The sequence below is a fragment of the Lissotriton helveticus genome, chromosome 9, assembly GCF_964261635.1.
Source record: "Lissotriton helveticus chromosome 9, aLisHel1.1, whole genome shotgun sequence".
In the NCBI taxonomy this organism is placed as follows: Eukaryota; Metazoa; Chordata; class Amphibia; order Caudata; family Salamandridae; genus Lissotriton; species Lissotriton helveticus.
The window spans coordinates 56,969,490-56,994,233 of record NC_136070.1 but is presented as its reverse complement, the minus strand read 5'-3'; the positions used below and the strand labels follow the sequence as shown (position 1 = coordinate 56,994,233).

Genomic DNA, 24,744 nt, shown 5'->3' with positions numbered 1-24,744 from the left:
ATTTTACTTCTCTTACACTCGGTTGCCTTATCTGTCAATAGTGCGAACATTTATAATTAAGGATTCTGGTTTTCAGTTAAACCCGATTATAACTGATAAAACACCACCAAAGAGAATATTTCCATTTCAGTAGAAAATCAGAAAAAATTGTTTTGCTCCACTGTTACTGCTTTGGAAATAGTATACCCGCAGCAAACCTCTAAGCTATTTTCCATAATGGATGCTCCCGGCATGACCCACTCAGGTCATGTTTAGCTACTTATTATGCTACTAAGGCCCAATATGCCCTTGTGACTATCTGCAAGGTCCCTGGACCTCCAAAGACTTCTCCCTGTTTTGGAAGCCCAGCTCAATGCACGTGTCCTCATATTACTGCATACTGCTGTGCAGGGGGCAGCAGATTAGCAGCTGAACTCTGAGCAGTGTCTCAGTCTAGACATGGAGAAAAAAATTGTACCTGAAGTTGACAGCTGCGTCGCTCCGGGTGCTTCTTCTTCCGTGTCCCAGCAGGCAATGGGGCTGCATCAGACTCCCTGTCCAATCCCTGCACTACTTTGCAGCACGGGGATTGGCCTGAGCAGGCTAGAAAGATGCCCTGCTCAGACCAGGGAGTCTGTGGGATTTCTCCAGCCCGGCTGCTTAATGCAGCCGGGCTGGGGAAATCTAAGTGCGCATGCGTGTTTTGGTCAGCCTGAGACGGCTGGCCAAAATTAACCTGGTATCTGTAAAGCACAAACAAAACACCCCTAAGTGTCTCTAGGCACTGTCGGGAAGATTAAGCAAGCTATTGCCCAGAGTCACATGGTGCTGGGCTGAACTGCCGCCGGGGATCGAACCGTGGGCCCTGTGCTCCGGAGTCAGCTGCCCTGGCTGCTGCGTCACACCTCTCCCTTGTCAAACACACATGTGCACTTAGAGAGTGCACTTAGCACTCCTCTTTCCCCCTCCTATGCCCCGCCTCTCCCTGCACTCACTGACTAAGCGAGCTGCATAACAATAAAACGAAAAATCAAATATCGTATAATTTTTTTAGCTGCTGCTCTGCCAGTGGGGCGACGCTCCTGAGCCATTGTGGAGGAGCCGCCCCTGAATACCCTACAGCTAACAATATGAATGTCAATACCCTAGCAGTCATATCCCCTGTGACCAAGCAGCGCAGAAACAGGCTCGGATGTGACTATAGAAAACTCTTCCTTGGTATCTCGAGACAAAAAACAGGGTAGTCTGATACCGGCTTGCAATAACAGAACACCAAGCACTGCGCAGTATCTTATGTTCTAAGTAGAAAATCTTCATTCTGCTGATCTTTGCAATTTTACTAATGAACAGAGTAGGAAAGTGTTTTAAATGTCCACCGATAATCTTTATCAACAACAATCTAATCTTAATGAGGTACAAACATATCTCCATCCAGGCTCATGCTTGCCAGTGGGTGTGTTTAGACTGCTGAAAAGAGGGGTTTGAGTACTGAGAAATCAGACAGGCAATGAGGTGAAATAACGAAAAGATATTTGAAAGAGCAAATTAAAAAAACAGGTGCACAGACAGAAGGGAGTCAAAACAAGATAGATGGGAGGAATATGTGGCAATACAAATGAAGAGAAGGAAATAAAACATTTCTTTAAAAGTACTGGAAAAACACCATCCCTGTGATTTCGTATGGAGCAAAACAAAAAAGAGTAAGTACTGAAAACCACTGATTTTCACACTTTTTGAAAACACTGAATAAACCCCATCAGAATCCACAACAAATAGAAACTGAAAATAGGAAATTCGTTTATAATCTAGGTAAATGCTTCAAATCCTTTATATTCCCAGACTTTACCATTGATATTTTGTTATTCCGCACTAGTAGCGTCAGCTCTGGCTGACTTTTATTTGTCTGTCAGATTGCCCAGAGTGGCATATTTTCCTTCATAGTCTGCTCTTTGGTTACACTTCAGTTTGCTTGGAAGCCTGGTAACGTATTATACTCTTTGATTACACTTATACCTCTGTTGTACCCTACACCCTTTGGTTACACACTACATCCCGTGGTTATACATTAAAGTCTTTGGTTACTTACTATACCCTTTGGTAGTCACTACAACATTTGGTTATGCACTACTCCCTTTGGTTATGCATCACACCCTTTGGTTATCCTCTATTCTCCTGGGATATGTACTGCATACTTTAGTTACATACTACACCCTTTTGTTATGCACTATACTCCTTAGTATGCACTGCACCCTTTGATTATGCACTGCTTCTTTTAGTTATGCACTACACTCTGGGTTATGCCTTACACCCTCTATTTATGCACTACCGCCTTTGGATAACGACACCGTTTAGTTATGCACTCCGCCCTTCGGTTATACACTGAACCCATGGTTATGCACTAGACCCCTTGGTTTGCACCACTCCCTTTGGCATTGCACTAATTCCTTTCATTCTGCACCAGTCTTGTTGCTTATACACTACACCCCACTGATTATTACATACACTGTTTCGTTTGCAAGACATCCTGCTCTACTACCCGCCAAGACTATCTCCTATCAACATCAGTTATGCATGTACTTTGTCATTAATTCTTCTCGTTGGATATGTACTACCTTCTTAGTTAGCACTAAGCACCACTCCTCTTGGCTATACATTGACCCCACCCCCAGGCTATGCACTAATACCCTTTGCTAATGCACTGCTCCTATTGGCGCTATATCACTTGGTTACGTACTACAACCAGTGTCACTACAGGCTTTGAAAATGCACTTCACTCTTTGCTTATGCACTCCTTGGGTACTTTCTGCTCTGTACTTCTTTTGTTATGCACAGCAGAATTCATTTGACTATGCGCTACTGACCTTAGACACTGATCCTCTCGTTATGTGGAAACCGTAGCTCAGTTTCAGAAATCCACCATACTACAAGTCACAGTTAAGTAAATGAAAGAAGCCCTTGAGCAGACAAACAAGGAATTAATTCAAATAACCAGTTACTATACATACATTAATTCACTTTGCTGCCTTAATAGTTGCTCTTTGAAGCGGCCATTAGTAAATGATGTTACTTTAGGCATCAAACCCCATTGAGATGTCATCAAGTAAAGGCACATTCCGCAATCTATGACCAGGGCAGCCATTATAAAACACAGGGACTGGAACCTAAAACACAACCAGATGCCATCAGACAAAGGGGCAATAAGAAACCTGGCGTAATTGAAGCCATGTTCCCATCAATACACAAATCTACCAAATTACAACAATTTTTGAGCCTACCATGAAATACAAAAGAGCACCTACTGGGGCCACAACTGACAGCGACAATCCAAAGGCCAAGCACACTTGGAAGAATCATACTCAATTAAGGCACTTACAGCCTCATTACGGATGTATGACATTACAACGCATGCTTTTACATCGCTTGCCTTTACAACGCGGTTTTTACATCGCATACCTTTACAACGCATAGCGCTTTGGGGTGCTGGATAGTGAATAGTTTAATTTACTATTCCAACTCCAGCCCCCGTGGACACTAGGGAAGGTGTTGGACAGTAAATTAAACGTATTCCCTATCCTAGAGCGCCCCCCAGCGCAATGCGTTGTAAAAGTTGCGTCGTAAAGGCACTGCGTGGTAAAAGTTGCGTTTTAAAGGATGTTTCCCCCTCATTACGAGTGCCTTGGAACTCCCAATGGATGCAAACCATGCTGTGACTGTCGTAAACACATTATGGCACCCCCTCAATGGCCCTAAGGACAGGTGAGCTTGCACCTCTTCCAGTAAAATGGATAGGTCCTTGTCAGAGCCACTCTGATGTGGCTGGAAGTTATAGAAGGTCAGAGAGGAACAGAAGGGCAGAGCCCCGATGGACAATCTGGAGGACCCATACGTCGGATGTGATAGACTGCCATCCTTGGAGAAGATGTAAAATCCTGCTTTCCACAGGGTGGTTGTGTGTCGCATAGGGAAAACTAAAGTGGTTCTGAGGCTGATGCCGCAGGGGAGGGGAACTGGGGAGATCGGTGCCCCTGATGGCCTGCATGTAGAGTACCAGATCCCTATCCCCTGTCACAAAAGGGCTGAGGTATCTAAAGAAGGGGCTGTGGGACCTGGCACCGTCTATACCCCAAACTTTAGGAGTAGACCAGTAAGGACCGAAACTGATGAGGGAACTGTGTAGCATGGACTGAAAGGCCCCGAGAGTGCGCCGTAGCCTGGCTTCTCATGAAGTGCAACAGGATGGAACCAGATTTTTTGCCTGCATATCTCAGAAGAAGCTTGAAGATCTCATCCATGTGTTGTGGCAAAGCATCACACTAGCGCTGAATCCTTGTCCCCCCAAAAATGTATGAGTCCAGACTGTCCCAAATTATATATTTGGCTGCATCCTGACCGGTTTGAGCTAAGGAGGATCTGAACACTCCTGGACCACTAGCAAAATCTTGATGCCCATGTCCCAGAGGGCATGCATATAACAGCCTACTAGAGAACTAGCATTGATCAACCTTGAAGCTAGGCTAGCTGAAGAGAAGATTTACCTACTGAATGTCTCAATCTTTTTGTACTCCCTTTCTGGTTTGTGGAGAACACATTAGGATTCACCCTGCTGGTAGATGCTTGGACTACTAAACTCTGAGGCATTGGGTGCCGTGTAAAATAATCGGGGACGCCAGGTGCCTGTCAGTGGTATCTGGCCACCTGTCTGTTCATCGGTCAGGCGAACAAGATTAAGACCAAGTACCCAACAGGGTCACTTAGGGCTTCACTAATTGGCAGCAAGGGCTTAGAAGAAGAATGTTAACCTCTATAAACGGAATTTCTAAATCCAAGACCTCAGCAGAACTTCTGATAACTACGGCAAAGGAAGAATTCTCTTCCATTGGCAGCTCAAGTTGGGAACTCAACCCTGTATCAGAGGATGTATCCAGCCCACTGGCCTCCTGTAAATCTGTGTATAGACTGCCATCATCATAAAGTGTGGGTAAATCATCCCAAATTATCTCCACTGTTGTCTTCAAATGTGGCAAATTTTTGTCAGAACCGAAAAGCTGGTGGAAGAACTTAGGATGGCTCCATGGTAGCAGGAGTTTCTGTTTGAATCTGACTGTATAGGGATCAGGTGTGCAAGCGTGGAATCAGAGCGTGATGTCATTTGGGGTCGAGGCGGATTCAGCTTGGACACTGGAGTGACTCGGCAGAGGATCCACCTCCAGCCGTGGTGACATTTGGACCAACGTTGACGAAGAAGGGACCGGTGCAGGTCTTGGAGCTGTAATGGAAGTCAGCACTGGGGTCCGGGTAGCACCTGAGGCGGGTTTGAAGATCTCAGATGGCGCTGAGGGCAGATCCGCTGGCAGTAACATGAGTGGAGACCCCTGGAGATCCTTGAGGCCCGAGCGAGTGCCACAGGCTGCAGGAAGAGTTAAAAAACACTCAGGATTGCCCCCTTATGCTGCAGCTTTGCTGATGGCCTGGTCAGACTGCCGCTTCGGGAATATTTTCTGTCACAGGGCCGGGTTCTGCACCTGAGCCTGTGCAATCTACACCCCCATGCATGGACATTGAGTCGCTGTAGTTGATGGCTTTTAATCTACCATCTGAGGGGTTGTGTATGTCATTCTTCTTTTGCCAGACGCCTGTTTATGAAATCTGTGTATGCCAGGTCCTGGGTCAAGTCTGGCCTCAACAATCAACAACAATCAACAACAATTTGTATAGCGCGCTACTCACCCAGTAGGGTCTCAAGGCGCTGGGGGGAGGGGTTCGTTACTGCTCAAAAAGCCAAGTCTTGAGCTTTTCCCTGAAGGAGAGGTGATCCTGGGTCAGCCGAAGGTGGATGGGGAGGGAGTTCCATGTCTTGGCCGCCAAGTAGGAGAAGGATCTTCCTCCAGCGGTGGCCTGGTGTGGAGTCTACAAGATAGACCATTTGCAAGCCAAACAGATGTTGCTTTATTGGTTTGTTTTGTCTTTGGCCCAGCAAGGTCTGCCAGTGGGCTCCATTGAAGGTTATTTGCCAGCCCTTTCTGGCTTTTTGCATTTACTAGACCAACCTTCCTTGTTTAAGTCACATGTTGTGGTTTATTAAAGGTTTGGCACACATGGCCCATCACGAACATTTGTCATGCCACAGTGGGATACCAGTTTGGTCTTGCTGTCCTGATGTGCACCCGCTTTGAGCCACTGCATAGCTTCTGACTCTCAAAACTGTCTTTGCACTGCGATCACCTCAGCTTGTCGATGAGCGAGCGCAAGGCCACACCACCTTTGTTCCAGACAAACTAGTGTTGAGGACTAGGGTGGTCTTTTTGCCAAAAGTTGGGACTCCTGTTCACGTTGGGCAATCCATCTCCCTCCCAGCATTCTTGCCTCAGGCTCACCCATTGAAAGAGGAGAGACGTCATTGACTGGACCCCAAAAGAGCCCTAAGCCTTGCATCAATCGCACAAAAGACCATCAGGTGGATGATCAGCTTTCTGTGGGTTTCTCTGGGGTAAAGAAAGGTACAGGGGTAGAGAAAAGGACTTTGTCAAATTGGATAGTCCTTTGCCATAAAATCTGCTATGCACTGGACGAATACCAGCCTCCGGAAGAACTTAAGGCCCATTATACCATGGCCAAGGCTGCTACCCCTGTATTGGCCTGCAAAGTGTCTGCTCTTAATACCTGCCAGGCTGTGCCATGTGCCAGTGCACACATTTGCGAAGCACTACTGCCTTGACATCCACGCTCAATAGGAAGGGCATTTTGCCAGTTCTGTCGTGCAGGACTTTTTGCCCTCTCCACTGACTCCCCACCTGGTACTGCTTTGGCATCTATTCTAAAGGCGAGGAATTTGCAGTTACAAGTATCCATTACAGAACTAGTTATTTACCTTAAATAACGCTCTTTGTGCTATATATTCTATCCGACTGCATATTCCACATTGCCCTACCGCCTCCCCTTTCTTTCGGTCGCCTTTTACCATTTAAAAAAGTTCCAAATTAGATATCTGTACACTGGTACCTCCAATTGTTTTGTGCTCCGCGTCCGACAGCATAGAAAGAGTCGAGCAAGAAACTGACGTCAGTGCTCAGGGGTGGCGCTTATATGCAGCTCCGCCCTATCACTTCCGGAGTGGAACAAAGTCAGCGCAGAGCTGCGCAGCACGCGGGAGCACTGCTTTAGAAACATCTGGAGCCACTCTGGTGCCCGGGGATATTCTAAAGGTGAGGAATCTGCAGTTAGAAAGAGTATCCACCAGAAAGAGCATTACTGAAGGTAAGTAACTTGCTTGTTGAAGGCATACATCAACATTCTAATTCCAATCAGTGCCCATTGTTAAAACAATCTACTACCCCCAAAATAAACATAATAAAAAACTTCATAACAGGTAATGTGAAATATTGTCCTGCATTACCATCTTGGTTTTCTGGTGACATTTAAAAACTGCTTTGAACTCTGCCTTGTGGTTTTTAATGTCGCCAGACCCCGTTTTTTTTTTTTTGACATATTATGCGGTGACCCATTGTCTACCCACCATGTGTTTGTGGTTTATGCTTCAACCAGACCAGCAATAGCAAAAGATGAGTTTAAAATCACTTTCTTTCTACAATAGTAATAAAGTTACCCATGATATTAAAAAACACAATTGTTTGTAATTTTAGTATGTGTCCATAAGTGGTAACCGATCTGATGTCGACAATGATGTGGTCTGCTACATAAAACATCCAATATGAATTTTAAGAATCTGGGATCAAAACACGCAGTAGACGTCATCAGAGAAATGGAAATTCTAGGTGCCTTGTAGTCGGGGGTGTTTGGTGAGTCAGCAGTGAGTAAGGAGCAATTCTTTCGTTTCCTTTTCCCTGAGTGACCCTTTAAGACAGGGATCCATTCCTGTGTAATAGTCTGACATAGACGGCAGAATCATGCCATCTAGTGGCCAGAAGGCTTATGTTTATTTGCGTTGTACTCCTTGAACATATATAGTGTATGCAGCTGAAATCTGAAGTTATTTTATCTATATCACTTAAGGTGCTTTACTGATTTGTATGGCCCCAAACTTAATACTATTATATTTTTATTAGATAGTTATTAAAACCTTTACGATATATCAAACTGCTCAAGTCGTAAGTAGTATAAACAGGATCCGAAATCTAAATGTGATTAAAGGGCTTATGAAACATTATTTTAGTTTTTTTTTTAGTTTTACTCGATGTAAATTCAAAATAAAAACTAGCGGATGCTTCCCCACCCTGTAGCTATTTTAGTTAACAAAAACAAAAACACAGCTCGGTAGGTATCCAGCTTCATCACGACTGATCTCTTAAAATATCAAAGACTTAATTATAGAAGAGAGTATTAATTTGAAGTTACTGAAAATTATAAACAGGGCTATTATTGCTATTTAAAGTGACAGTCACACAGTGGACATTAGCCGCCAACAAATCTGAACACCCAGAGAAATGAAAGTATGCCCCAGGTATCTGGCAACTTTCAAGGGTTCTAATTTGTATCTGTGGTTAAGAGAGGACATCTTAATCTTGAATTAACTCATAGAAATCATCTGTGTTACTTATTTGTTGCTAAATATTTCGAATGTAGACATAACCTGTTTATTCAAAACTATTTAAAATATTGAGCCCATTGATTTTAATTCTTCTTTCTTTCTCAGATTAGATTTTTCCATCTCATTTTTGATCATCCGTCGCCTACTAATAATTGAAGTTCTTAAAATAATAAATTGTTGCTTTGTCTGCCAGTGTCGATATAACTCTTCAAATAATTTCCAGTCTTATCATAGTTAAATAATTAAATTACATTATCCGTAGGTTCATCTTTTGTCAAGAGGAAGTCCATTAAATGTTGGATGGCTTTCTACATTTTTAGATTTGTACTATTTTATGCTTAACATTTTGGAAGTATGGTACCTCCAAGACAAAATGAATGGGAGTCGGATGAGGGGCCATGTGGAATATTCTTTATCCACATTTTATTTATTTTGCCAGGAGGGTAAAGCAACCACTGGGTTTATTTGAACTCCCGTCTAGGCAGAGGGTGGTAGAAAAGATCCATAGACACAGGGATGGAGAAAGAAAATGGGCACATGCTACTTTCAGATTGCATGCTTCAATGCTGAAAATCATAATTAGCAGAAACCGCCGTGAATGCACCATCTGCCCTTACACAGACCCCCCCCCATCCCCCCCTGGCGTAACCCGTCTGCAAAACTCTCTGGCCATACAAACCTCTATTAACCGCACCTGTGTCCGTCCCTTCTCTCTCTTCTTCTCGTCTCCGTCCTACTCACCTCTACACACGATCTCTTTCGACCGTAGGGGGCAATGCATATGACCGGTATGTAATGACAAGGACCCAAGCAGCCTATGTATAACCAGCACACAAGCGCTGCAACATGCCTGTATGTATTATTACCGATGCGTATGTTTATATTTACCAGTGTTGCCTTCGATCGGCTTACTCTGTACTGTTTTGTAAAAACTTCTGCTAATAAAATCTTTTGAAATAAAAAAAAAAAAAAACACAATGAAACCCATGGAACTTTTTGACTTTCAGCTACATATTTTGAAGGTCTTTTTCTGGATTTAAAAATGTCCTAAATCCCTAAGTGGAGCAGTGTGGGGCCGATTACAAAGCCCTCCGAATGACCAATGGGGCTGGAAATAGGATTATCATTAGACGAACACAGTTCTGTCTGTTTTGATACTTATTGATGGTCCCTACATCTCCCTTCCTGTCTTTGCTTTTCTGGGTCTTGTGTTGTGATACTTGTTGACAGCCCTTAGATCTTACTTCGCTTCTTTGCGTCTTCGCTTTGCCGGATTGAGGGCCAGATGTATCAAAGGGTTTTACCCATTCTGTGTCTATGGAAAAATGCGTTCGTACATATGGCCTTTGGTGTTGTGGTTTAACAGTGTTTTTGTTTGCATTTAGAGCACTAACCCATACCTCCAAGGACAGCGGCTGGACACCGTGGTAGCAAAGAAGTCAGTGCCGCGTTTTTCAGAAGAGGAGAAAGACACAGAGTAAGAATGGACCTTGGATGTTGGCACTACATGCAGTCCCCTCGACAAGCACCCCATAGCGCCTGCATAGACCCCTGATTGCGCCTCCTGGTGGAGACAGCTGCATTTATTATTTACGAAGTTGTGACTGGAAGGAATCACTGTTCACATCATCATGTTGTCATAGTCAATAAAATATAGTTTGTTTCTGTTTGAGGTTTTTCTTTCCTTGTCTTATTCCAGTGCTGGTTTCAGATTTAAGAGCACAGGTTTTCTGCCACCTTGTGTATATGTATGTATGAGAACTTGTAGAGCGCGTACATGGCTCTATAGCATTAGAGTACTGGACATGAGCACCCCAACCGCAAACAAATGGTGTAGTTTTAGGGAAATTAGGTCCAAATGTACAAACGTTTCGCGTTACTTTTTTAACGCAAACCAGATGCAAATAGTTTTGGGGGATTTCCAAAACAACGCTGCATTGCATTACTTAGCATTTAAAGGGCGTTGCATGGGTGTTACAAAGCAAACATAAGGAGATGATGGACGGAGTGCCGAAACTTTTCAAACACTCACCCCCAGTCACAGATCTGGGTTGAATCCCATGCAACCACCCATGGTTTGTGACACAAACCCCTCTTTACTAACACTAGTAGACTGGGTTTTGCGCCACTAATTAACACTGCTGGAAAGCAGGCATTAAAAGGAGAAATGTGTTCATTTCTCCTTTCTTTTCCATACAGCACACACACAAAGTAGGAAAAGTTTGAAAACTTGTCTAGTCAGTATTTTCTACTGGATTCCAGTACTAAACCTATGCCTGACTCACACAGACACCCTTGCACTATGGTGCAAAGATGTGTGCGTGGCACTTGGCAGCCTTGATGTGTGCTGGAGCTAGGGAGGTGGGAGGAAAGAGCCATATCTCTGTAGATATGGCGCTCTCCTGTTCTCTCTCTGTCATACAACGCAGTGATGTACCTTTGAGTGGCCACCTTTTGTAAATCTGAGCCTTAGTCTCTTCCTTAAGAAGCACATTTTATGCCTTACGTCAACGCTGTCTAAAGTTGTCTTTAAAAAATGCACTACAGTTTAGTAAAATGGTCCGTACCCTCACCTTTTTTTTCAAGTTGCATGTTTTTGGGAATTGTTTCTTTTTTAAACTAAAAAGTTGCACAACAGTGTAGCAAAACTGTCTGCAAACTTCCTCAGTTCTTTTCAAGTTTAAAATATTTTTGGGCACATTGTTTGCTTTCAAATAAAGTCACAATCTTGCTTCTTTTGTTCTGCATCTTTGCCTATAATAAAGGACCATTCTGAGAACATTATAGATAGCCATTGTTAGATCTGGGGGTCTCTAATTGGCAGAGGTAAGTACCTTAGACCAAGTAGGGACCCTTGCTTCTAGTCAGGGTGAAGAATTACACACAGTAGATAACCCCTGCTCACCCTCTAGGTAGCTTGGCACGAGCAGACAGGCTTATCCCTAAGGCAATGTGTATAATAAATGCACTTAACACAACAATAATCCCCAATCCACCACAAACTGAGACCACACAGGTAAGTATATATCAAAAATATAACTTTATCTAGTTGCATCAGTAAAAATCAGCAGTATACGATAATTACTCTCTTAGGGAAATGTTGCACTAAATCTTAATGGTTGCACGTAATGTAGGAAGTTTCTTGTGTATAAACAAAAGAGTCTCTAGTCTCTTAAGTCAGTATTTCAAATAATTCTACTGACTTAGTGTGGTGATCTGTATTATGCAATACTTGTAAGAACTCCATGATGTCACCTGTGGGTTCTTCATGTACTGTACATTCTCCTCCAATGTTCTCTGTTTGGCAGTTGCAGCTGCCCTGTCTCCCCTTCATGCTGGACGGCTCTCTTTTCCTGATTAAATCTCCAACTACAGCTTCTGTCTCCGCCTCATCCTTACATTGGCGACTGAGGATGGTCAGCTGTTCTTCAGCTGTTGCTTCTACCTACAATTCAACCTCATCAAACAAAGCGGTTTGATTTTATGAACACTTTCCTTATCTACAACCCACTTCCATGTGAGTACATTTACCATTATTTCCTACGCACTGTTCTCTTTGAAAACTACCGAGAGCCGTCCCAACTGCCAGTCTCCTTTATTACAACTTGCCGACTATCGTCAGTTTCAAGCTTCGCTACGTGCTATGCAGCGCACCATCAAACTGTTTACTTAATTTCGTTCTACCAACTGACTTTAACCTTACCGGCACCACGCATTACTTCACTCCTCATTTTCTGCACTGCGTGTGTTTTCACCGCCCAAGCGCTGTTTGTGTTTGACCGTCCATTACCTGCTCAACGTATATCTTTACCGCTTGTTCTTCCACCTTCAAGCTACGCTGTGTAATGATGACGTAGTCGAATTTTCACCTCCGCCCAGCGCCAGCACGCACTTCGTTGTCCATAGCAACCTGCACGTCGAAACGCCTTTCCTCTGTGTCAATCACCGCGCCACGACGTTCTTCCGGATTTCCAACGCTCTCACGTCACAAAGGCTTCGCATCAATTTCAACCCTGGCTTCATTGTTTTGACTACGTCAGCTGCGTCTTCTTTTCACTGAGACTTCTTCAGCTTGACGCTCGCAGCTCTTCATACTTCATTTTATCACGCTGATGTGCACAGCTCAAGCACACAACTAATTTTACTTTAAAAAAAAAAAAAAAGACAAAAGAGAAGAACATCCACATTTTCGCGCTGATGCGCACAGCCTATACTAGATTATACCTTCTACACCAATAATTACATGCTCAAGTACTCAATTTCTGCACGCTGACGTGCACAGCTTTTCAGTCCTTGCACGCTGACGTGCACAGCTTCTGCATACATTTTTCTCTCAATACACTGATGTGCACAGTATCAACTTGCTGACGTGCACAGCTTTTCAGCACTACATCTACTCGCTGATGTGCACAGCTTTGGCACATCATATGCACGTATTTTGCTCTTAACAAAAGTTCATCTACTCATTCACGCTACCATATTTACAAGAAAATTTTTTGGGGTTATTGTAAAATTTCACTGTTATTTTACTGTTTGCTTCCTTGCATTTTTTTTATATAGGAAAAAAATAGAAGATCTTGCCATGCAAAACGTATCTCCCCCTGCTCCATTTCTTCAGACTCCTGGAGATCCTCCCCTGGAATGGAAACTTTGGTTGAGATCTTTCATGGCCTACCTAGGGGCAATCGACGGTCTTAGGTACCGTGCTGAAAGGAAGAAGAATCTAATGTACTATCATCTTGGTGTGGAAGGGCAGAATGTTTTTGACCATCTACCAATTTATGTTCCACCTACTGGTGAAACCCCTGATGAATTTGAAATAGCTATAGCTAAATTAGACAAGTACTTTGTTAAGACTAAAAACATGGTTGTGCATCGCTACAAATTTTTCACCAGAGCTCAAAAACCCGAAGAAAGCATTGATACTTTTGTCACTGCTCTAAAAATACTTGCATCTAAATGCGAATTTGACAATTTCACCTCTCCACTTATCAGAGATCAACTTGTTGCTCGCTGTTCCTGCAAACAAATCCAAGGGAAATTACTGTCCTGCAAAGATCCTTCTCTCAACAAGGCTATCGATATAGCCAAAAGTATTGAAACATCTTTAGAAGACTCCAAACAATTAGAAGTTTCTCTTTCTAACACTTCCATTTCGGGTGCTGTTTCCACTAGGATGCCTATTCCCACCAAGACTCCTAATTTCACTCCTCGTGACTCTCGTGGTTATTTCAAAAGAATGGGAAACACTGGTTTTAGAAGACCTTTCATACCTAATAGACAATTCAGCCAAAGTACTTTCTGTTATAGATGTGGCTCCTCTTACCATGCTTCCAATTTTAAAAATTGTCCTGCTGCCAATCAGCAATGCACTCAGTGTGGAAAAAATGGTCATTTTTCAAGGGTCTGCATGAGAGGTAGAAGAGGTAATGTACGTAGTGTCATGTGTGAAAATGATTTCTTTCAAGATTCTAATCCCCTTGAACATTCGACTGAACATTCTGAACATTCCGAATGTGATGTGACCAATCAGGAATATGTTGTTGTAGTGAAAGACAATGATAATTTCAGCCGTTCGTTCCTTGTCCCTGATCCTGAAGTTGATGCCACTATTGACAATCACCATATCCTACTACTAGTAGATACAGGTGCTCGCATCACCATTGTTTCCTATGAGAAATATTCTCACCTTTGGCAAAATAAATGTTTACTTCCTCCTGATATCCTTTCTGTGGCCTTTGAAGGAAGCAGAATTAACCTTTTAGGCTACTTTTTAGCTGAAATCTCCATTTTCGGCAAATCCATCAAGGGGAAAGTCTATGTTGCCAAACGTGGTATCAATGTTCTAGGGCTTATACATCAGGCATAATTTGGTGTCACCATTAAACCTGGTTTACCCAACCCTGTATTCATTGAAGAATGCAATCTACCTTCTCCTGCATCTTCTACTCCTGTTTGCAACATTTTTAATAGTGAATTCTGGGAGCATAAATATGAAAAAAATTTTGAGGACCGCTTAGGCAAGATCACCAATTTCCAACACTTTATCAAGGTCAAAGATGGTGTTTCTCCAGTTAAACACAAGCTTAGGAACGTTCCTCTTAGTATTAGAGAAGACTTGTCCAAACATCTTAAGTCATTATGCGAACAAGGAATCATTGAAAAAGTAGAATCCACGTTATGGCTTTCTCCCATTGTTCTTGCCAGGAAAAGGTCTGGCGACCTTAGAATGTGTGTGGATTTACGCAGTCTCAACGAAGCTATCTGGGTCGATGGCTTTCCTCTCCCTCGCATTGAGGATTTGATAGCTAAAGTGGGCTCATCCACTTGGTTTTCCAAACTTGATTTAAAAGCAGCCTACCACCAGATTGAGTTACATCCACTCTCTCGTCATCTCACTGCTTTTGTAACTCCTGATGGAGTTTTTCAGTTTCGTCGTCTACCCTTTGGGTTGGCGTCTGCCGCCGCTGTGTTCCAGCGAATCATGTCTGAAATGTTTGAGGAACTCTCTAATGTTGTCGTCTTCCAAGATGACATTCTTATCTTCTCTCAAACTGAACACGAACACAACATGGTCATTGACCAAGTTTTCAACATCTTGGAAAAAAGAGGTGTAACCCTACAAAAGAGTAAATGTGTATTCAAAACCAGAGAGGTAGAATACCTTGGTCATACCATTTCCGAATGTGGTATTAAGCCCAGGCCAGGTCTAGTCAAGAGTATCATTGAGGCTCCTGCCCCCTCCAACAAAGAACAGCTTCTGTCCTTTCTCGGCCTTTGTGAGTTCTACTCCAAATTCATGAGAGACTATGCCAAGACCACTGAATGTTTTAGACTTCTACTCAAAAAAGGTGCCACCTTCAGCTGGTCTGATGAGTGTGAAAAAGGTTTCCAACTCATCAAAGAACACATAACTAAAGCTCCTGCTCTTCAACCTTTCGATGGGAACAGAGAAACTTTTGTCACCGTTGACGCCTGTGAATATGGCCTTGGAGCTGTTCTCTCACAATTGGCCTATGGAAAAGAATTTACTGTGGGGTTTGCCTCCAGGACTCTCCGTCCTGTCGAGCGAAAATATTCTGTTATTGAAAAGGAACTGCTGGCCTGTACTTGGAGTGTTGAAAAGTTTAAATCCTACTTATGGGGCAGACCATTTGTCCTTCAAACCGATCATCGACCTCTCGTAGACATTCTATCCGGCAAAAACGTCAAACGCACAACCGCACGGTTGGCTAGACTCTCCACCAAACTGTTAGAATTCAACTTCAAAGTTATCTACATTCCTGGGGGCAAGAACAAACGTGCTGACTGTCTTTCCAGGTTACCCATACAGGAACCTAGGGAAAACGAGTGGGAAACAGAGATTGAGGAGTGTTTTGTGGCCAACATTTCACAAATTTCCATTTCTTTCGCAGAGAATGATTGGGTTAATGCTGTTGAGAATGATGCCGTACTTAGAGATGTTGTCTCCTTCATTCAGAAAGGTTGGCCCAAAGAAAAATCTCTCTCTCCCGAACTCCAAATTTATTGGAAAATCAATTCCGAACTCTCCTTGGAAAGTGGCAAAATCGTTAGGGGCAATAAATGTATCCCTCCCTCTGTTTATCGGGAAAAGATTATTGCTGATGCTCATTCTGGTCACCTAGGTGCCACCATTACTAAAAGAAATGTCAGATCGAATTTCTGGTGGCCAAGAATGGACAGTCAAATTGTGGATGCTGTTAAACTTTGCACACGCTGTAACACCAGCGACAAAGTCCTTATTTTGGAAGGTGTTTGTGATTCTGTTGTTCCCCCACCCTGCAGAGCTTGGCAAAAAATTGGCCTGGACTTTCTGGGTCCATTCCATGTTCTTCCCAACACCTCAAAGTACTTCTTGGTCCTCGTCGATCACCTCTCTAGGTGGGTCGAGGTTGAACCTATCAATGTTTCCAATTCAAAGAGTGTTATTGATTGTCTGACCAAAATTTTCCTGAGGGAGGGTTGTCCGGAGGAAATCCTCACCGACAATGGGGTTCAGTTCATCGCTAAGGAAATGAGTGTTTTCTTGAATAATTGTTGTATCAAACATACCAGAACTCCCTTGTATCACCCTCAGAGCAATGGCAAAACCGAGAGGTTCAATAGAGTTATTGTTGAATGTGTGCAGGCCGCCTTCAAATCCAATAGCTGTATTTTTCAGGCTGTAAAAGATCTAGTATGGTCTTTTAGAATTTCTCCACATGTTGCTACAGGTTTTTCCCCCTTTGAATTAATGAGAGGTAGGAAAGCCTCTTCTCAAGCCCTTCCCTTTTGGATGGTCAAAAGTCTCCACAAAGGTTGTGATTTGGAAGTGGCATGGGATTGTGCCAACAAAAAATCTTCCAACTCTCTGCATTGTGACGTAGGACATTGCAAAAGGTCTTCCCATAGTATTCATGCTGGAGATTGGGTCAGGATTAAAAATCCTGTCACTGTTAAGAAAGGTTTTTCCAAGTTCCTTGATTCTCAACAAGTTGTGGAGGTTCGCAAAAATGCTGTCAAATTGTCTAATGGTAATTGGTGGAACACTTCTCGTGTTGCTAGAGATCCCTCTCGTGCTTCACGTGCAACTGTTCCTACCCCCAATGTCCCAATTGACAATGGTCTTAGGAAAAGCTCAAGGTTGACTGTTAGACCCAACAGATATCGTGATTATATTTGATTCATCATTCATTTTTATTTCATCTTGTTTTTCTTTTAGAAAGGGGGGAGGTGTGTGGTGATCTGTATTATGCAATACTTGTAAGAACTCCATGATGTCACCTGTGGGTTCTTCATGTACTGTACATTCTCCTCCAATGTTCTCTGTTTGGCAGTTGCAGCTGCCCTGTCTCCCCTTCATGCTGGACGGCTCTCTTTTCCTGATTAAATCTCCAACTACAGCTTCTGTCTCCGCCTCATCCTTACACTTAGTTCAATGTAGTTCCCCAAAACGAGTGGTCAAAATAATACCAGCGTGTTGTTCTTTCACTAATGAGCCCTCTGAAGGAATGGACTCAAGCGCTGCGAGCGCGCCTCCTCGAGCAGCCTAGGGGCACCACTGTGCCGATCAGAGCTTTCTCACGCCCCGCCCCGGCCGGTCCCGGCTGCTCTCCGCCCGCTCTCAGCACTTCCAAGGAGCGGCGGGGAGCAAGCACGGCACTTCGATCAGGGACTCAGGCCAGGGGCAGGGGGATACTCACGGCGCTCCCTCGGCGAGGTCGGTTCGATCTTCCCCGGCTTCGTCGTTTACCACAGCTTCCCGATGGAGATGACGCCGTGGACCAATCCGGTCGCGGCGTTCGTGGCAAGCCTCCACACACGCCCGGGAGTCAGCCAATGGCAGTGCGGCTCCCAGGGCAGGCCTGCGATGACGTTCCCTTCGATCTCCAATCACCATGCGGCAACAGCGATGACGCTACGGCGCACGGGCCAATCCCGTTGCGGCGTTAGTGAGGGGGCTCGGCTCCTTCGACCAATGGGAGCGCGGCGGCTTTGATCTTCGGCCCCGCAGCTCCGATCAGGACGGCAATCTTCCAAGGGGGTTTCTGGCCTCGGGCAGCGGCGGTGAACAGGCGGCAGATGATTTTTGAGGTCACGGCAAGACCACCCTCTCGGCCACACAACCGCTCTAGAGCAGAACACACGAGGGGAGGCACCACGGATCTCCGACCCTCGCTGAGAATGTGCCGATGAGCACACCGATCCCTGCTCACGCTCAACAGTTGATCACCAAGCACGTTCCAGGCAAAAACAGCGCGGTCTGCACAGCGTCTTGGGGATTCTTTAGGAACCTTTTAACCCTGGGTTCCAGGAACAGGAGGCCAGCTCTTCTCAGGCCCTTGGAGATTCAAGTTGAAGACACAGCACACAGCACAGTCTTGGTGGTTCAAGCAGGCGGGGTCACAGCACACAGCAAAGTCCCTTTCTTCTTCCCAGCTTTTAGTTGAACAGCAGAACAGGTCAGCCCTTAGAGCACACAGCAAGGCAATCTTCCTTCAGTTCTCCAGCAGTCCTTCTTCCAGCAGAGGTTCCTCTTGATTGTAGAATCTAATTTTCTGTTGTCAGGGGTCCTTCTCTTATACCCCAAAAAGTCTTTGAAGTCCTTTAAAATCTTTGTGCAAGTGGGCCCCGAGCCCGGTCTAAACCAGTTCTGGGTGTTGCTGGAGCACTGGGGCTTTCCTGGCTTCCTTCTTCCTCTCAGTATCAGGGACAGAGGTGACAGTCGCCCAGCAGGGGGGTGGAGCCAGCATTGTGGTCAGGCAGGCACAGCCCTATTCACTATCAGGTGCGATCTCCTCCCACTTCCCTGGCAGCAGATGCTGCCTTTCATCCACGGGCTGACTCAGACAACCTCCTGGGGGCTCTGCAGCCCCTGTCACCCTCAAACCAGACAGTCAATCCACAAACAGGCCCAGGCACACAGAAAGGTTAGACAAGAGAACAGCCACTTTCTAAAAGTACTATTCTCAAACACAGAATTTAAAAACAACCTTTACTAAAAGATGTGTTATTAAATTCTGAGTTCAGGGATATCAATCACTTATGTCCCATCTTGTTCCTATGAGAAGATAGGCTGGTATCCATTGGGACCAGCCTCCCCCATGTTATTCTATGGAGCAAGATAACCTTACAGCAGTGAGCACACAAAATGGCTGCTGCTCACTACCAGAGCATGTGACCTGCACTAGTACATGCTCTACCTTACCCATACACTGCACCCTGCCCAGGGGGGTAGCTTGAGCCTTCCATAGGGGTGACTGATGTGCACAGACAGGGAAGGGTTAGGCCCAGCCAGTGAGGACACTGGCCAGGCGGACATGGCAGTCCACTGACTGCACACAGGCACTGCGCTGGCAGGCCTGAGACACAATTTTAGGGCTACTCATGTGGGTGGCGCAATCTGTGCTGCAGGCCCACTAGTAGCATCTGTCATCACCAGTCCTGGCACACACAGTGCACTTTACTAGGGACTTCATGGTGAAACAAATATGCCAATCAGGTATACCCAATCAATATGACAATTTACATAGGGAGCACTTACACTCTGGCACTGATCAGCAGTGGCAGAGTGTCCAAAGCATCTAAACCAGAAAAAACGAAATCCAGCACAGCATAAAAAATACAGAAGACAGAGGAAAAAGATGGGGGAAAACCACGCCAAGGGTGTCAGGTCTAACACGTGTCCCCTCCAGCTGAAAGTGGGGAGAACTACCCATCCTCTTGGGAGTCCTCGTCCTCATCACTAAGGCGGAAGAATCTGGACAGACCATCAGCATTGGCGTGTTCTGTACCAGGGCGGTGCTACACCGTAAAGTCCATCCCCTGTAGGGAAATGGACCACCTCAACAGTTTTAGATTTTCACCCCTCATCTGCATTAACCATCTGAGGGGCCTGTGGTTGGTCTGAACACGGAAGTGAGTCTCAAACAGGTAGGGCCTCAGCTTCTTCAGAGCCCAGACCACAGCAAAAGCTTCCCTTTCAATGGCATCTCTGTTCCCTGGGGAGTAGCCTCCTACTAATGAAAGCCACTGGTTGGTCTCCGCCCTCATCGTTGATTTGTGAGAGTACTGCCCCCACGCCTTGCTCTGAAGCGTCAGTTTGCACAATGAACTCACTGGAAAAGTCAGAAGCCTTAAGCACCGGTGCTGTGCACATGACAGCTTTGAGGGTGTCAAAAGCAGTTTGACAGGCCTCAGTCCAATTCGCCTTCCTGGGCTGATTTCTAGATGTCAGCTCTGTCAAAGGGGCCACAATGGTGCCATAACCTTTGACAAACCGTCTGTAATACCCGGTGAGACCTAGAAAGGCTCTTACCTCAGTCTGAGTCTTGGGGGGCTCCCGAGCCAGAATGGTATCAATCTTTGCCTGGAGGGGTGCCACCTGGTTGCTCCCCACCTGGTGTCCCAAGTACACCACTGATCCCTGCACTATCTGGCACTTACTGGCCTTGATAGTGAGGCCTGCCTTCTGCAGAGAGTTCAACACTTCAGAGAGGTGTTGCAGGTGTTCCTCCCAAGTGTAGCTGAACACAGCAATGTCATCCAGGTATGCCGCGCTGAATTGCTCCAGCCATGCCAGTACCTGGTTGACCAGTCTCTAAAATGTGGCAGGGGCATTTTTCAACCCAAAGGGCATGACACGGAACTGGAAGTGCCCCTCTGGCGTTGAAAATGCTGACCTCTCCTTGGCCCCCTCAGTTAAGGCAATCTGCCAGTACCCTGAAGTCGAGTTTCGAGTTTATATGTCTTTATTTCGAATAAAAACAATTCATAAAAGACAACATACAAACCATACACAATAAAAAGATTCCACTAGCGGATCCCCAATACAAATAAGATGATTACGACATACACATAAGTTAATACCGTTGGAGTCCACAAAATACACAACAAACAGGATACAAAAAAATGCATATGGTAAGAATAATCAATTTAAAAGCATATTCAATCTCTTAGCTCGAATCAACCAGGACCAGCCCAAAAATTTGGCAACACAAACCACAACCGTTTCTGATCTAATTTCTTGTAATTTGGTCAGTGCATCTCGATGGCTGCTACAGTTCAGGGTTACACATATGGGTTTTAGCCACTTGTTACGAGGGGATCGATAGACAGGACAACCAAAGAATAGATGACCAACACTTTCTTCCTGGTCGGGACACCAGAAACACTTGCTTCCTGCTTTTGTTACCCACTTCGCTGTAAAGGAATTAACAGGCAAAGTACCTGTACGGGACTGATGGTACAGCTTACGGTCTAATACTTTGGAGATCAGATCCCAATACTGCTCTAGAAAGGGAATGGCTTTATGCATCAAGAATAAACCTGTTAGATTTGCATCCGAAGATTGGGCATCTAAAATAGATCTTTTCCAGGCCCAGAAAAGGGCCTTAAACTCAGGTTTAGATGGAAAGATGCACCCCCCTGGGTTAGACCATAGCTCTGGTAGGCCCATCATATGCAGAATGTTTTTGACTTCCCTGAGCCATGGTATCTTTAGCGCGCCCCACAATGATTTTACCTCATCAAGCTCACGGCAGAAAAGGCTGAGCTCTGGGGTTGTCCAGAGGCGGCGCCATAGTGCCACTAGGCGATACTGTGCCAGCTCAGTGATGGGTCTGCAACCAAGATCTAGTAACAGGGGGTTTATAGGTGCAGACTGCGGGAGACCTACCAGGTTCCGCAGGAATCTATTCTGGGCAATGGCCAAACATGATAAGTCCTTGTAACCCCAAACATCGGCTCCATATAGTGTTGCAGCGATGATCTTGGCATCATAGATTTTTAAGGCGGGGGTGATTCGTTTTGTGAAAGATTTCTTTTGTTCTTGGACCAGACAACCGGCCAGGCGATTAAATTTGAGTTTCGTTGTCTCCAGTTGGGGATTCCAGTTGAGTTGATGGTCAAGTGTCACACCTAGATAAGTCATGACCTTGACCTGCTCAATTGATGCGCCGTTTAGTGTAACAGAACAATTGGGGGGGGTTTTCTTGCAGAAGACCATAAATTTGGTTTTCTCAACGTTAACCTGCAAGTCGTTTTTTTTACAGAACTCTGAAAATCTGTTCAGGGCTACCTGTAACCCACCCCTGGTTTTCGAGAGGAGAAGGGTATCGTCCGCGAAAATTAACATGGGACAGGCGCGGTGCGTCCATTGGGGCGTAGGGGCGAAGCCCCACTAAGCCCCATGGACCCACCACGTCGTCACTAGAAGCCAAACACAATTATTTTTAAAAATCGCGCTATCTGCCGGCCGGGAAACCGGGAGACACCCGACCTTCCCGGAGTGCGCAAGGGGGGGTGGGGGTGGGGGGGAGGATCGGGCTGCTGCAGCTGCGCAAGTGTATTTTTGGGCACAAACTTTGGTGCTGGGAAACCAGGTTCGAGCCTCTTATCGAACCATAAAAATGTATACATGACTTACTTTGGTGTTAAATAAATAGACATTTTAAAAAACAAATAAAAATGATGTTCCGACTAAAGTGTGTAATTGGTGTCGAATAAATACATGTTTTTAAAAACAATTAATATTAATCATGTATCATTGGTGCTGGAGTACAAAGTTCGAGACTGGTATTAAACACTGACAAGCTGTGTGCAAGTTATATGGTCATAAAAATACATGAATGATGGATGCAGGAATGGATGCAGGATGAATGATGGGTGGATGAATGGATGGGTGGATGCATGAATGAATGATGGATGCAGGATGGATGCAGGATGGGTGGATGGGTAGATGAATGAATGATGGATGCAGGATGGATGCAGGGTGGATGGATGGGTGCATGAATGAATGATGGATGCAGGATGGGTGGATGGATGGATGGGTGGATGCAGGAATGGATGCAGGATGGATGATGGATGGGTGGGTGGATGGATGGATGGATGGATGCATGAATGAATGAATGATGGATGCTGGATGGGTGGATGAATGAATGATGGATGCAGGATGGATGGGTGCATGAATGAATGATGGATGCAGGATGGATGGGTGCATGAATGAATGATGGGTGCATGAATGAATGATGGATGCAGGATGGATGGATGGGTGGATGGGTGGACACATGAATGGATGCAGGATGAATGATGGGTGGATGAATGGATGGGTGGATGAATGGATGGGTGGATGCATGAATGAATGATGGATGGATGCAGGATGGGTGGATGAATGAATGATGGATGCAGGATGGATGCAGGGTGGATGGATGGGTGCATGAATGAATGATGGATGCAGGATGGATGGGTGGATGCATGAATGGATGCAGGAATGGATGCAGGAATGGATGCTGGATGGGTGGATGGATGGATGGATGGATGGATGGATGCATGAATGAATGATGGGTGGATGGGTGGATGAATGATGGATGCAGGATGGATGGGTGGATGGGTGCATGAATGAATGATGGATGCAGGATGGGTGGATGGATGGGTGGACACATGAATGGATGCAGGAATGGATGCAGGATGGATGATGGATGGGTGGATGGATGGGTGGATGGATGGATGGATGCATGAATGAATGATGGATGGATGCATGAATGAATGATGGATGGATGGATGGGTGGATGCATGAATGAATGATAGATGGATGCAGGATGGATGGGTGGATGGATGGATGGGTGGGTGGATGGATGCATGAATGAATGATGGATGCAGGATGGATGGGTGGATGCATGAATGGATGCAGGAATGGATGCAGGAATGGATGCTGGATGGGTGGATGGATGGATGGATGGGTGGGTGGATGGATGGATGGATGGATGCATGAATGAATGATGGGTGGATGGGTGGATGAATGATGGATGCAGGATGGATGGGTGGATGGGTGCATGAATGAATGATGGATGCAGGATGGGTGGATGGATGGGTGGACACATGAATGGATGCAGGAATGGATGCAGGATGGATGATGGATGGGTGGATGGATGGGTGGATGGATGGATGGATGCATGAATGAATGATGGATGGATGCATGAATGAATGATGGATGGATGGATGGGTGGGTGGATGCATGAATGAATGATAGATGGATGCAGGATGGATGGGTGGATGGATGGATGGGTGGGTGGATGGATGCATGAATGAATGATGGATGCAGGATGGATGGGTGAATGCATGAATGAATGATGGATGCTGGATGGATGGGTGGATGCATGAATGAATGATGGATGCAGGATGGATGCAGAATTGGTGGATGGATGGATGGGTGGGTGGATGGATGGATGGGTGGATGCATGAATGATGTATGGATGGATGCAAGGTGGTTCGGGCTCGCTGCGGTGCAATATGCAAATTAGTTTACGCCTCACCACTTTCAAATGTCACCAGCCGCCCCTGACATGGGATATTTAAATCCGCCCAGAGTGGGTGCATCCGACTGTGTGTTGTTAAAGTATTGGACCACCTGGTTTATAAACAGAAGGAACAAGGTGGGGGCCAGCACACAGCCTTGGCGCACCCCTCGTTGAACAGGAAAGCTTTTGGTCACCTGTCCCTGACTCCCCCATCTTACCTGAGCGAAATTATCCTCATGTAAGCGCTGGACAAGACTCAACAACTCTGGAGGAAGGCCCATTTGTCTAAGAGCCTCCCATAATTTCTTCCTTGGGACTAAGTCAAAAGCCGACTTAAGGTCGACAAATGCGGCGTATAAAACCCCACCACCCAAAAGAACCACCTTCCAAAAAAGCAAAGAAAAACGGAACACCTGATCTATG

General features: G+C 45.2%; 1 protein-coding gene across 1 annotated transcript in view; it reads left to right on the top strand.

Annotated features, from left to right (window-relative positions):
- SCG5 (secretogranin V) overlaps positions 1–10,005 on the top strand; it is a 65,946-nt gene extending 55,941 nt beyond the window's left edge. Inside the window, exon 6 of the mRNA XM_078659449.1 lies at positions 9,910–10,005. Coding sequence (XP_078515575.1) covers positions 9,910–10,005 — 96 coding nt within the window. The remainder of the gene's footprint in view (positions 1–9,909) is intronic.
- Positions 10,006–24,744: the final 14,739 nt, after the last annotated feature.